Source organism: Staurois parvus, unplaced genomic scaffold, assembly GCF_062004578.1.
Source record: "Staurois parvus isolate SC_StPar_1 unplaced genomic scaffold, SC_StPar_1.0 ptg000154l, whole genome shotgun sequence".
Classification (NCBI taxonomy): Eukaryota; Metazoa; Chordata; class Amphibia; order Anura; family Ranidae; genus Staurois; species Staurois parvus.
Genome location: NW_028317950.1, coordinates 17,239,210 through 17,254,607, shown reverse-complemented (window position 1 = coordinate 17,254,607; position 15,398 = coordinate 17,239,210). Strand labels below are relative to the sequence as shown.

Here is a 15,398-nt window from a genome sequence, read left to right as displayed (position 1 = left end):
CAGGGCCCACAGTGTCTGAGGATGGACGTTGGCGCAGACAGGCAGAGACCAGCTGACTACATAGGTGGTTTTTATAGTACGTTATTTTGGCCTCCCTCTCAGCAGGTGTAAAAAAGGCCACCATTTTTGAACGGTAGCGAGGGTCCAACAAGGTGGACAGCCAAAAGTCATCCCTCTGTCTGATGGTTATTATTCGGCTGTCGCTACGCAAGCAACCGAGCATGCTATGGGCCATTTGTGCCAAGGAATGCGAGGGACTCCCTGCCTCCATCTCCACAGCATACTGCCACGGTGCGTCTGGGTCCTCTGTCTCCTCCTCCTCCTCCTCTACCAGATGCTCCTGCTCCTCCACTCCTGTCCGCTGAGTGGAAAAACCACCCATTTCACTCAATAATTCCTGAGCACCAATGTCCTCCTCTACCTCCTCCTCTTCTTCCTGTCCTGCCCCCACAGGGGTCATGTGGCGTTGAGATCTGTGCGCCACGTCTACCGCACCCTGACCAGCCATTGTTAACAGCATTTGTTCCAGGACGTGCAACAGAGGAATGACGTCGTTCATCCCATAGTCCTGCCGACTCACGAATAGCGTGGCCTCCTCAAAGGGCCTGAGCAAGCGCAGGTGTCACGCATGAGCTGCCAATGGCTGACATCTAAGTTACACAGGGAGTACCTTTATCCGCTTTTAACATCAGGAAATCGGTGATGGCCTTTCGCTGTTCGTAAAGGCGGTCTAACATATGTAGGGTTGAATTCCACCTTGTTGCAACGTCACAGCATGAGGAGTCGGTACGGGGGCCCATGGCAGATTACGTGCCTGGCAGCAGCAATGGGAGGCCCGTAATCTGCCAGCACCCCATGTCAAAAAATTGAACACACCAGCAGTGTGAGGAGACCTGAAAGTGGCACATGGCAGAGTGTGGCTATGGAGACAGCAGCAATGGGAGGCCGTACAGGGACCCATGACACACTCTGGACTTGGCAGCAGCATGAGGAGGCGGTATAGGGGCCCATGGCAGATTAGGGGCCTGGCAGCAGCTATGGGAGGCCCGTAATCTGCCAGCACCCTATGTCAAAAAATTGAACACACCAGCAGTGTGAGGAGACCTGAAAGTGGCACATGGCAGAGTGTGGCGATGGAGACAGCAGCAATGGGAGGCCGTACAGGGACCCATGAGAGACTCTGGACCTGGCAGCAGCATGAGGAGGCGGTATATAGGGGCCTATGGCAGATTAGGGGCCTGGCAGCAGCTATAGGAGGCCCGTAATCTGCCAGCACCCTATGTCAAAAAATTCTACACACCAGCAGTGTGAGGAGACCTGAAAGTGGCACATGGCAGAGTGTGGCAATGGTGACAGCAGCAATGGGAGGCCGTACAGGGACCCATGAGAGACTCTGGACCTGGCAGCAGCATGAGGAGGCGGTATATAGGGGCCTATGGCAGATTAGGGGCCTGGCAGCAGCTATGGGAGGCCCGTAATCTGCCAGCACCCTATGTCAAAAAATTCAACACACCAGCAGTGTGTGAGGAGACCTGAAAGTGGCACATGGCAGAGTGTGGCGATGGAGACAGCAGCAATGGGAGGTCTCCCATTGTCCCAACATGGCTCAAATAGTCCCAACATGGGCCCCCTGGCCACGCTTGACTTTCTGGCCACATAGTCGACATACGGCTACGTTTACTTCCTCGGGCGGCTTGACGAAAAATTGCCACACCGCCGAGTAGGAAACTTTGCCCCCGATACTCCTCACTGGCTGACTGCTGCTTCCTCCGTGCACACCGGCACCACTACTGGCCGTGGTGGTAGGCTGCAGTGGAGCTGGTGCTCTACTCCGTGGCCGTTTGGCTCCACTGACACTGCTTCCACTGACACTGCTGCGACCCTGCTGCTGTCTCCTGGGCAACCCACCGACTGTTTCGCTCACTGCCAAGCTGCCACCCTCTTCTCCTGATGATGCGGAAGAAATTGCCTGATGACGACGAGGCTGCCAAGTGCGATCAACCTCCTCATCATCAAGTAGGGTCTCCGCCTCACTACTAGCCCCCTCGGCTGCGTCTGGGTCAGGAGACAGACCTGTCTCTAGACCGGCTACTGGGCCACTCTCCTCGCCACTACTTCTTCGCCTAGCTGCTGAAAAGGCGGATGTCTCCCCCCGTTCCTGACCGCCCTCTGTTAGCTCTTCCTCACTGTACAGTGGGGCTGAGCCCACAGCATGCGATACTTCGCTTGGTGAGGGAACACCAAAGGACAGGGGCAGGTAGAGGACACGTGATTTCAGTGGGCTTGGTCCCGGGCCATGCCAACTAACGGTTGTGTCTGACGTACCCACCGACCGTTGGCTGTAGGTGTCAGAGGTGACCTGGGAAGAGGAAGACGACCGAGCCAACCAATCGATGACGGCAGGGTTGTCGGTGGAGACACGACCGCTGGATGACACCGGGAGCACTGGCCTCTGGCTGCTAATAGTGCTGCCTCGACCCCTTCTTCTGCTGCCACGTCTGCTCGCTCCTAAAACATTGCCTCCTCTGCCACTCCTATGCATGTTGTCTGACATACTCTTTAATTAAACGATTATGTGTCCCTGAGTAACAATTCTGTGTCCCTGAGTAACAATTCTGTGTCTGTGCGAGTAACAATTCTGTGGCTCTAAGTAACAGTTCTGTGGCCCTCAGTAACAATTCTGTGTCCCTGATTAACATTTCTGTGGCCCCAAGTAACAGTTCTGTGGCCCTCAGTAACAATTCTGTGTCTGTGCGAGTAACAATTCTGTGTCTGTGCGAGTAACAATTCTGTGTCTGTGCGAGTAACAATTCTGTGGCCCTAAGTAACGGTTCTGTGGCCCTCAGTAACAGTTCTGTGTCCCTGTGTAACAATTCTGTGTCTGTGCGAGTAACAATTCTGTTACCCTAAGTAACAGTTCTGTGGCCCTCAGTAACAATTCTGTGTATGTCCCTGAGTAACAATTCTGTGGCCCTAACTAAAGTTTCTGTGGCCCTAAGTAACAATTCTCTGGCACTCAGTAACAATTCTGTCTGTCCCTGAGTAACAATTCTGTGGCCCTAATAACGTTTCTGTGGCCCTAAGTAACAATTATCTGGCACTCAGTAACAATTCTGTCTGTCCCTGAGTAACAATTCTCTGGCACTCAGTAACAATTCTGTCTGTCCCTGAGTAAAAATTCTGTGGCCCTAATTAAAGTTTCTGTGGCCCTAAGTAACAATTCTCTGGCACTCAGTAACAATTCTGTCTGTCCCTGAGTAACAATTCTGTCTGTCCCTGAGTAACAATTCTCTGGCACTCAGTAACAATTCTGTCTGTCCCTGAGTAAAAATTCTGTGGCCCTAATAACGTTTCTGTGGCCCTAAGTAACAATTCTCTGGCACTGAGTAACAATTCTGTCTGTCCCTGAGTATGAATTCTGTGGCCCTAACTAGCGTTTCTTTGTCCCTAAATAACGATTCTGTGGCCCTCATTAACAAGTCTGTGTCCCTGAGTAATGGTTCTCTGTCCCTAAGTAACTTTTCTCTGTCCCCAATTATCGTTTCTGTGGCCCTAACTATGTCCCTGTCCCTAGTACGGAGCGGTCTGCCTCTGTTCAATAACTGCAGGCAAATGAAGAATTCCAAAATGGCCGCTATTTATAGCTCGACCATTACACAGTGCTGGCTGGCTGGCTGCTGATTGGCTGATGCGATCACATGTAGTTGAGGAATGCATTATGGGTCAGCGCGCCTTGTCTGCGCGCCTTCCCAGACATCCCCGCTCCGTCGCCGCACATGTCAGCCGCCATTTTCTGAAAAATTTCGAATCGCGCGTCCGAATTAGGCTATTTTTCGGATTCGGCACGAATCGAAATTTTTCCGATATTCGACTCGAATTCCACTTCGGATACTTCGATTCGCTCATCTCTAATTAAAACAACCAGCCCAGGCCACAAGTGTACCAACCACACATACATGGACATGCATGCATACCATGACAAAATATAGAGCAAGCAAGATATAGTAGAGTTGCACAATGCTAGTAATTATACTAAGATAGCTTATGTACACACTGGAAAAATGTAAGGAGGGGGGAGGATATAAGGCTCCAGGAAAACCTGTACTTTCAATTCTGTATTGAGCCTTTTTGGTGCTAAAGTGCCCAGCCTAAAGATCCACTCCTTGTCTTTTCACAGCAAGATTGTATCAATGTCACCTTTGCAATTAGAGAGATTCAATGCATAAATTGCTTTGTCCTTCAGTCCCTTAGGCAACGAATTATGGTATTTTGGCAAAATGTTGGGGTTTTATCATGTTTGTTACTGCTAGTGCTTCCAAGGTGTTCACTGATATATTGGTTTTACCAATATAAATCGTTTTTTGCAAGGACACTCAAGCATATACAGTCAGGTCCATAAATATTGGGACATCGACACAATTCTAACATTTTTGGCTCTATACACCACCACAATGGATTTGAAATGAAACGAGCAAGATGTGCTTTAACTGCAGACTGTCAACTTTAATTTGAGGGTATTTACATCTAAATCAGGTGAACGGTGTAGGAATTACAACAGTTTGCATATGTGCCTCCCACTTGTTAAGGGACCAAAAGTAATGGGACAATTGGCTTCTCAGCTGTTCCATGGCCAGGTGTGTGTTATTCCCTCATTATCCCAAATACAATGAGCAGATAAAAGGTCCAGAGTTCATTTAAAGTGTGCCATTTGCATTTAGAATCTGTTGCTGTCAACTCTCAAGATGAGATCCAAAGAGCTGTCACTATCAGCGAAGCAAGCCATCATTAGGCTAAAAAAACAAAACAAACCCATCAGAGAGATAGCAAAAACATTAGGCGTGGCCAAAACAACTGTTTGGAACATTCTTAAAAAGAAGGAACGCACCGGTGAGCTCAGCAACACCAAAAGACCCGGAAGACCACGGAAAACAACTGTGGTGGATGACCGAAGAATTCTTTCCCTGGTGAAGAAAACACCCTTCACAACATTTGGCCAGATCAAGAACACTCTCCAGGAGGTAGGTGTATGTGTGTCAAAGTCAACAATCAAGAGAAGACTTCACCAGAGTGAATACAGAGGGTTCACCACAAGATGTAAACCATTGGTAATCCTCAAAAACAGGAAGGCCAGATTAGAGTTTGCCAAACGACATCTAAAAAAGCCTTCACAGTTCTGGAACAACATCCTATGGACAGATGAGACCAAGATCAACTTGTACCAGAGTGATGGGAAGAGAAGAGTATGGAGAAGGAAAGGAACTGCTCATGATCCTAAGCATACCACCTCATCAGTGAAGCATGATGGTGGTAGTGTCATGGCGTGGGCATGTATGGCTGCCAATGGAACTGGTTCTCTTGTATTTATTGATGATGTGACTGCTGACAAAAGCAGCAGGATGAATTCTGAAGTGTTTCGGGAATATTATCTGCTCATATTCAGCCAAATGCTTCACAACTCATTGGACGCCACTTCACAGTGCAGATGGACAATGACCCAAAGCATACTGCAAAAGCAACCAATTAGTTTTTTAAGGGAAAGAAGTGGAATGTTATGCAATGGCCAAGTCAAATCACTTGACCTGAATCCGATTGAGCATGCATTTCACTTGCCTGAAGACAAAACTGAAGGGAAAATGCCCCAAGAACAAGCAGGAACTGAAGACAGTTGCAGTAGAGGCCTGGCAGAGCATCACCAGGGATGAAACCCAGCGTCTGGTGATGTCTATGCGTTCCAGACTTCAGGCTGTAATTGACTGCAAAGGGTTTGCAACCAAGTATTAAAAAGTGAAAGTTTGATTTATGATTATTATTCTGTCCCATTACTTTTGGTCCCTTAACAAGTGGGAGGCACATATGCAAACTGTTGTAATTCCTACACCGTTCACCTGTTTTGGATGTAAATACCCTCAAATTAAAGCTGACAGTCTGCAGTTAAAGCACATCTTGTTCGTTTCATTTCAAATCCATTGTGGTGGTGTATAGAGCCAACAATGTTAAAATTGTGTCCATGTCCCAATATTTATGGACCTGACTGTATACTTGCGTTGTTTCACAGTTCATAAATTGTTTAATATGATACACCTTCTGGAGGTCCGCATCAAAGATCCTCTAGCGCTGGCTTCAGATGACAATTCCCTGGTCTTAGTACAGGCTAATCTATCCCTTTCTCCAGGGCAAATTCTGCCTTATCTGCTCAAAAATAGAGCAAGAGAGGAAGACCGTGATTCCCATTGCACCAAACTGTCCCTGTAAAACCTGGTACACAGACATTCACTTGTCACTTACGACCCTTGGTTTCTTCCCAGCAGGCCACATCTGTTGTTTCAGGGCCCTGTATTCTATCATGCCCCACAGTCTATTAGCTTTAAGGGCATGGTTGTTGATGCTCAAGTTTTGAGAGGATCTCTGAGTCTCCTACTTTGCTGAAAGCAAGAAGAGCCACTTCCAGAAAGATCTACTGTGCAACCTGGAAAGCCTTTGCCTGGTGTGAATACAGGCAATTAACACTTGAGATTATGCTTTGCCTTACATTTTACCTTTCCTACAATCTTGTCTTGACTGACCTTAAGCACTCTCAAAGATTTGGGTTTTGGCTTTGTCCATTCCTTTTCAAAGACTTTGCACTCCCTTGTATAAGTCTTGCATTCAAGATGCATCTTGCATCAAGTCCCCATGTAGCATTCTGTGCGATTTCAACCCACCAGGGATATTAACCCTAGAAGACCTCTTCTGCAAAGTGGCCTTTCTGGTTTCGATCTTGTCCCTCAGAGCTGTCACTGAGTTTTCTTGTACGGAACCTTTGCACATCCTTCACAATGACAAGGTAGTCTTACACCCAAGACCATATTTTCTTTTCTAAAGGTGTTATCAGTCTTGCACTTCAGTAGAGTCTATCATTTTCATGCTGTGCTCTAAAGCATCAAAAAGAAATCCCTCTTCTTTGCCTGCATGTAGTCAGAGCCATTAGAGTCTACTTTTTAAAGGAGAAGTACAGCCAAAGCACAGTGAGTGGGGGGGAAGGAGACAGCGGTGACTGACAGTCACTGCTGCCTGCTCAAAGTGGTGGGGAGAACTGAGCGATCTCAGCCTTAGAGCCAGTGGGCAATGCTGCATCCCCCTTGGTAAGTATGATTTAAAAGATTAAAAAAAAAAAATCCCATACACAGCTGTGATCAGGAAGATGGATTTCCTATTTGTCTTTGCTAGTGACACCCTGCTTTCAAGTTCACCATCATTAGAAGGATAACAAATCTGATTGCTAGAGCTTAACCATTTCAATACCGGGCACTTTTACGCCCTTCCTGCCCAGGCCATTTTTCAGGTATCAGCGCTCTCACACTTTGAATGACAATTGTGCGGTCATACAACATTGTACCCAAACTAAAATGTTATCATTTTCTTCACACAACTAGAGCTTTCTTTTGGTGGTATTTAATCACCACAGGGCTTTTTATTTTTTGCTAAATTAACAATAAAAGACCGAAAATTTTTAAATAAAAACACGTTTTTCTTTTGCTTCTGTTATAAAAGTTTGCAAATAAATAATTTTTTTTCATAAATTTAGGCCGAGATGTATTCTGCTACATGTCTTTGGTAAAAGTCACCCAAATTAGGATGTATTTTCTAGTTTGTAGGAGAGTTCACAAACTATGGGATATATCTGAATATTGATCAATCCTGAAGTACTGACGGCCAATCTAATTTCTTGAGGTCCAAGAATGTCAGAATAGTACAGATATCCCCCAAATCACCCCTTTTTTGCAAAGTAGACAGTCTGACGTACTTCATAAGAGGCATGGCGAGTTTTTTGAAGTTGTATTTTTTTTTTTTTTTTTGTCATTTTTCGGAAATGAAAAAATTCTAAATTTTCACTTTTTTTTTTTTTTTTTTTACATACTGTCACCAGTGCAGTACAGCATCGTCATATAACTGGCATGGCGGTGATCAGGGACACTAACTGGTGACAGTATGAAAAAAAATATTTTTTTTTTTTTTTCATATTTCACTATGACCAAAGTAGTACAATGTTACCATAGTAACATTGTACTACTTTGGGGAAGTGATCAGTATTTTTTTTGTTTGCTTATTACTTTGCTATAAGCAAGAATTTACCTGAATGACATCGATTCATTCAGCGGGTTTTTTTTTTTTCTCCCCCGAGGTACACGGCCAGTGCAGATCGCGCCGCTGCGCAGCTCTGCAGGCGCGCAAACTGTGCATGCCCGAAAAGACGCCATATGGGGTCCACCCGGAAAGGTGAGGGTTTTTGCCGGCCGTCATTCGACCATAGGCCGGGCGGGAAGAGGTTAAACTGGCTAGGATAAAACTCCTGCACTTTTACATGACCCTTCCACCACATCAGTGAAAGGAATTTGTGCTTCTAATCAATCACTGGTAGGCTTGGGTTCCCCATTAGGCCTAAGAGACCGTGTTCTGGAATGAGAGAAATTAGCATGCACACACAGGTTTCCAGAAGACTATCTGATCTTTATTAGTAGATTCTTCTTCTTGTATTGTAACAAAGAAAATCATACAATAGAATTTCGCTTGATACTTGTCAAGGCTGTGAACATGATTTTTCTCAGGCCTTGAAATCAGTTACAAGTAACCAACAGTTATTTTCCCATGGGACAGAAGTATTTGACTTTTAACTATATCATAGCAGAAACAGGTGCTTTTAATACAAATAAATAATTGGATACTATCCCTACCTCTACCAAGGCTAAGCTAAGATAAAAAAAACAAAAGAATATTGTGAGTACAGTTCTATAGCACATAACTGACACAGCATATTTTCATTAACTCATTCTGGGTATAATACAAAAGCAATTAATCAAAATGGGATACAAAAAACAACATGGAGTGAGGATAGACCATAAGAAAAACATACATTTCCCTTCAAGAGTTTCCTGGACTTTCTGGCACCTGGTCTCTGTAACTCAGCTTTGTAAGGCTTTTTTTAAAGTTCTCTCAGGTTGATTACCAATCTTCTATAGATGCAGTGGCACTCTAAGATTGGGGTAGTGTTATAGGGGAGGCATCCGGGGGGGGGGGGTGTTTTTCAAAAGTTTTGCCAGTATCCAATTGCATGAATAATGCGCCCAGTGTCCTGTACAGTACTCCAAGATGGGGAATTTACAGTGTGTGTATATATGTATGTTTGTGTGTGTATATGTGTGTGTGTGTGTGTGTGTGTGTGTGTGTATATATATATATATATATATATATATATATATATATATATATATATATATATATATATATATATATATATATATATATATATATATAAAATGTGGTGGTGATTTTTTTTTTTTTTTCTTCTTTTAAGGGCAGATAGAAATGATTTGCTGTATAATTGATTGCACTAAAATGTATACTCTTGTCATGCTTTTATGTTAGGATAACAAAGTATGAACCTGATCCAGACGATGATGACTTTGTGACATGTAGCCAAGCTGTGTACAGTTTTAATACTGAAAAAGTAAAAAAGGTAAGTCTTAAAAGTGGACCTTTTTTCTCCTTCCCTAAAAAAAAAAAAAAAAAAAAATCACATTAACATGCTTGTGTGTATGTGAATTTGCCTAACATTATTTAAGAAAAACATTATTATTTTTTTTTTTGCGTTACTTACCGGTTTCCCACATTATGGTTTCCCTGAAGGCAATGGTGACGTAGCTGCTCAGATGCCCCCAGGAAGGCAACATTGCCTTCAGGAAAATCTCATACCTAAACTGCAAGATCTTGCAGCATTGTCATATTGCTTGTGCACAAGATGAAATGCATGGCACCGTGCTCATTATTCTGTGTATGTTCCATATAAAATTGCTGTATATTTGCCGGTTAAAAAAAAAAAAATCTCCAAGGTCTTGTGAGATCGCTGAAGCGTTCAGGTCACAAGTTTTATAGGTAAGAATGATTATTTCCACCTTTTTATATATTAAGTTTTTATAGAGTAGGATAGCTGGGGGGATCCTCTTTAACCAATTCAATACCGGGCAATTTTACACCTTCCTGCCCAGGCCAGTTTTCAGGTTTCAGCGCTCTCACACTTTGACAATTGTACGGTCATACAACATTGTATCCAAACTAAAATTTTATCATTTTCTTCACACAACTATAGCTTTCTTTTGGTGGTATTTAATCACCACTGGGGTTTTTATTTTTTGCTAAATTAACACAAAAAGACCAAATATTTTGAAAAAAAGTTTTTCTTTGTTTCTGTTATAAAAGTTTGCAAATAAATAATTGTTCTTCATAAATTTAGGCCGAGATGTGTTCTGCTACATGTCTTTGGTGAAAATGACCCAAATTAGGATGCATTATTTAGTCGGTAGGAAAGTTATAGAGTTCACAAACTATGGTATAGATCTGAATATTGATCAATCCTGAAGTACTGACAGCCAATCTAATTTCTTGAGGTCCAAGAATGTCAGAACAGTACAGATATCCCCCAAATGACCCCTTTTTGCAGAGTAGACAGTCCAACGTACTTCATAAGAGGCATGGCGAGTTTTTTGAAGTTGTATTTTTTTTGTCATTTTTCGGAAAATGAAAAAATTTAAAAAATTACTTTCACTATTTTTTTTTTACATATTGTCACCAGTGCAGTACAGCGTCATCACATAACTGGCATGGCAGTGATCAGGGACACTGACTGGTGACAGTATGGGAAAAAAAAATATATATTTTTTTTGTTTTTTTTATTTTTATTACATTTTTTAAGTTTTTTTTTTTTTTTCATATTTCACTATGACCAAAGTAGTACAATGTTACCATAGTAACATTCACAGATTTTTTTTTTTTTTTTTACACAATTTGCTTATAGCGAAGAATTACTTTGCTATAAGCAAGCATTTACCTGAATGACATCGATTCATTCAGGGTTTTTTTTTTTTTTTTTGTGCTTAGCTGTGATTTGGCCACAGCTAATCACATGGCATGTGATTAGCTGTGACCATTCACAGCTAGACACTAGTATACAATGGATGGCATGAATGAAGCCATCCATTGTATACAACTGTCATGTGACCTGCTGTGATTGGTCACAGCAGGTCACATGACACCGGCAACGGGGCCGATACTCAGATCTGTCATCGGCAGTGTCTGAGGTACATGACCGGTGACAGATCGCGCCGCTCTGCAGGAGCGCAATCTGCGCATGTGCGGGAGGACGCCATATGGCGTCCACCCGGAATGCTGATGACATTTGCCGCCCGCCATTCGGCCATAGGGCGGGCGGCAAATGGTTAATTGCCCATTTATTGACAATCTGTATGTTTTAACCACTTGCCTCCCAAACCTATTCTGACACTTGTCTCCTACATGTTAAAATGCTCTTTTTTTTGCTAGAAAACTATTTGGAACCTCCAAACAAATATTTTTTAAGCAGAGGCCCTGGAGAATAAAATGGTGGATGTTGCATATTTTTATGTCACACAATATTTGTGCAGCAGCATTTCAACCGCAATTTTTTTTTTTCTTCAAAGATACAATTTAATTAGTTTTTTAATCTGCATAAACAGAATATAATACCCAATTGTTTGGTAAAATCTAAAAGATGATACGCTGAGTAAATAGATGCCAAACATGTCACGCTTTAAAATTGCGTACACCCGTGGAACAGCGCAAAACCACAGTACCTAAAAAAAATCTCCATATGCTGCGCTTTAAAAGCCTTTACAGATTACCAGTTTAGAGTTACACGGGAGTTCTGGTACTAGAATTCTTGCTCTCTTTATAATGTTTGTGGCGATGCCTCACATGTGTGGTGTGAACATAGCATATGCTACACGACCTACGTATGTTTGCCTTTGCGCGGGGGGGGGGGGGGGGGCAATGGTGCTTTTACATTTCTTTTTTCTTTAATTTTAATTTATTTCAAATTTATTTTTTACACATTTCTTTTTTTTTTTTTTTAATAAATTTTATTGTAATCACAAGGGAAGAACAACATCCCTTGTGAGAGCATGGGCCGTGACAGGTCCTCTTTATGGAGACATTTCAGGTCTATTAGATCCCAGATCTTTCCTCTGGCCTCCAAAGCAGCTGATCAGACACAGATCAGTTTGATTGGCTGCTTTACTGGCTGGCCCCCGGCCAGTAAACACAAGACTGAAACTGGAAGTGACAAAATACTCCCCCAGTGGGATGGGCGAACTTGGGAAGGAGACAGAGGTGAGGAAAACCCTTCCCACTGCCTGTAAAAGCGATCTAGCAGTTAATTAGCTGCTAGGATTTCTTTTACAAAGCAGAATTGTTGGTCAAAAAAGGATACTGGGAAAATGCCTGTAGCTTCAGGCATCATCCGGTATAACCACTTCAACTTAAAGTGGTTGTAAAGTCTAAAGGTTTTTTACCTTTATGCATGAAGGTAAAAAACCTTCTGTATGCAGCAGTGCCCCCAGCCACCTTAATACTTACCTGAGCTTCATTCCAATCCAGCGATGTGAATGACAGCCTTGGCTGTTTTGAGTCTCTGTTCCGAGTCTCTGCCGCCTCATTGGCTGAGACAGCAAGCACAATCACAGCCAGTCAGACAATGAGAGCGAGAGAGGGGCAGGGCCAAGACACGGCTGCGTGTGTGAATGGACACACGGAGCAGCGGGTACTCCCATAGCAAGCTGGGGGCACCCGACAAAAAGGAGGAGCCAGGAGAGCCTGCGGGTGACCCAAGAAGAGGAGGAACCAGGCTGCTCTGTGCAAAATGGTAAGTGTAGACATGTTTGTTATTTTACACAAAAAAAATGAACCTTTTAGAATCGCTTTAAAGCTAGATAGATAGATAAAGAGAGCGAGAGATGTCCTTTGTCAGCAAGTGGTTAGGGTACTAACTGTTAATATGGAATAATTTATATTTTAGTAGTGATACAGTTTATTGAACTATTTTTACTCTATATGTAACCTTAAATTGAAAGTCCAGCCATCACCTCTTTCTAGCTTTGGATAGAAAGATAGGTTTGAAAGTATTTTTATTTATTTATTTTTTTTGCTGTCCATGTCCTTACTGGGGCAATATCCTTTCACTTCTTTAGAAATGAAGCTGAAAGTGGCAAAGTGTTATCACAACTTGTGTTCCCACTAGGGGTATTTTCCTTTACTTCACTGCAACTGAAAAATCTTAGAATTCCCTTTACTTTCCGTCCTGGTGACAGCGGTTTTCAAGAAGGAAAGTAAGTTAGTTCACTAATAGCAACATGGCAATTAAAATAAGACCTAAGTTATAGTTCTATTCAATGTTTTTTCGAACAAGGGAACTACAAAAACACATTTTAACTATCTTAGTTGCATCAGTTCCCCATGGTATAGGGCAGTGATGGCGAACCTTTTTGAGCCCGAGTGCCCAAACTGCAACCCAAAACCAACTTATTTCTTTCAAAGTGCCAACACTGCAATGAAACCTGAATATCGAGCTTTTGGTTTAGAAAAAACAACTCGTACAGTAGTGCAAACTAATTAACAGTACAGGGATGACCAGAGACTGCGGACACAGTACAGGGATGACCAGAGACTGCGGACACAGTACAGGGATGACCAGAGACTGCGGACACAGTACAGGGATGACCAGAGACTGCGGACACAGTACAGGGATGACCAGAGACTGCGGACACAGTACAGGGATGACCAGAGACTGCGGACACAGTACAGGGATGACCAGAGACTGCGGACACAGTACAGGGATGACCAGAGACTGCGGACACAGTACAGGGATGACCAGAGACTGCGGACACAGTACAGGGATGACCAGAGACTGCGGACACAGTACAGGGATGACCAGAGACTGCGGACACAGTACAGGGATGACCAGAGACTGCGGACACAGTACAGGGATGACCAGAGACTGCGGACACAGTACAGGGATGACCAGAGACTGCGGACACAGTACAGGGATGACCAGAGACTGCGGACACAGTACAGGGATGACCAGAGACTGCGGACACAGTACAGGGATGACCAGAGACTGCGGACACAGTACAGGGATGACCAGAGACTGCGGACACAGTACAGGGATGACCAGAGACTGCGGACACAGTACAGGGATGACCAGAGACTGCGGACACAGTACAGGAGATGACCAGAGACTGCGGACACAGTACAGGAGATGACCAGAGACTGCGGACAGTACAGGGGATGACCAGAGACTGCGGACAGTACAGGGGATGACCAGAGACTGCGGACACAGTACAGGAGATGACCAGAGACTGCGGACACAGTACAGGAGATGACCAGAGACTGCGGACACAGTACAGGAGATGACCAGAGACTGCGGACAGCACAGGGGATGACCAGAGACTGCGGACAGCACAGGGGATGACCAGAGACTGCGGACAGCACAGGGGATGACCAGAGACTGCGGACAGCACAGGGGATGACCAGAGACTGCGGACAGTACAGAGATGACTGCTGACCTTTGGGGAGGGAGAGGGAGCGGGTACCTGAATTTAACAGGTACCCGCTCTTCCGCAGAGTTTTTTTTTTTTTTATCTTACCTGTTCCTTTATCCAGCCGCGCGCTGTCTTCCCGGCTTCTGTAGTGTGGGCGCTCGTCGGACAGCCGGATGCCCAGTGCGCATGCGCGAGAAGCGCTGCGCTTTGTGATTGGTCCGGCGGCTTCTGGGATCTGTCATGTGTCCCAGGTACCGCCTTACCATTCACAAAGAGCACTGCTTCTTGTGCATGCGCACTTGGGACCCGGCTGTCACGCACACTACAGCCGGGAAGACAGCGCGCCGCTGGATTCTCCTGGCGTGCCCACAGACAAGGCTCGGCGTGCCGGCTGTGGCACGCGTGCCACGGGTTCGCCATCACTGGTATAGGGTGACAACTGTCTTGTGCTCCTGCATTGTTCTTCTGTCACATGTTGAGACTGTGAGCAGTTGTGCTAACATACATTGCATGGGCATAGTCCATCTTTATCACTATGAGGAAGCCAGTCCAGAGCAATAAAGTGCAGCCCACATTAGAACATGTAGACATGAAGATGCTGAAAGATGCTTTAGGAGATCAGCAGCACGGAGATGCAAGTAAAGCATAAAAAAATTGCATGGCAATCAACTTTAAGGAATATATTCTAAATGGTTAGCACTTCCGCCTGGCAGCACTAGGGTCGTTGGTTCAAATCCCAGCCATGGCACCACCTGACTGGAGTTTGCATGTTCTCCCTGTGCCTACGTGGGTTTCCTCCGGATACTCCGGTTTCCTCCAATACTCCAAAGACATGCTGGTAGGTTAATTGGATCCTGTCTAAGTTGTCCCTAGTATGTGTATGTATGAATGTGAGTTAGGGACCTTAGATTGTACACCGCTTAGGGACTGATGTGAATGTACAATATATATGTAAAGTGCTGCGTAAATTGACGGCTCTATAGAAGTACCTGAAATAAATAAATCAAAGACAAA

General features: G+C 44.3%; 1 protein-coding gene across 1 annotated transcript in view; it reads left to right on the top strand.

The window, feature by feature from the left end:
• The window catches only part of SETX (senataxin), a 256,689-nt gene that overhangs the window by 70,986 nt on the left and 170,305 nt on the right, over window positions 1-15,398 (top strand). The window contains exon 8 of the mRNA XM_089675124.1: window positions 9,403-9,493. Within this exon, the coding sequence (XP_089531250.1) occupies window positions 9,403-9,493 (91 nt within the window). The remainder of the gene's footprint in view (window positions 1-9,402; window positions 9,494-15,398) is intronic.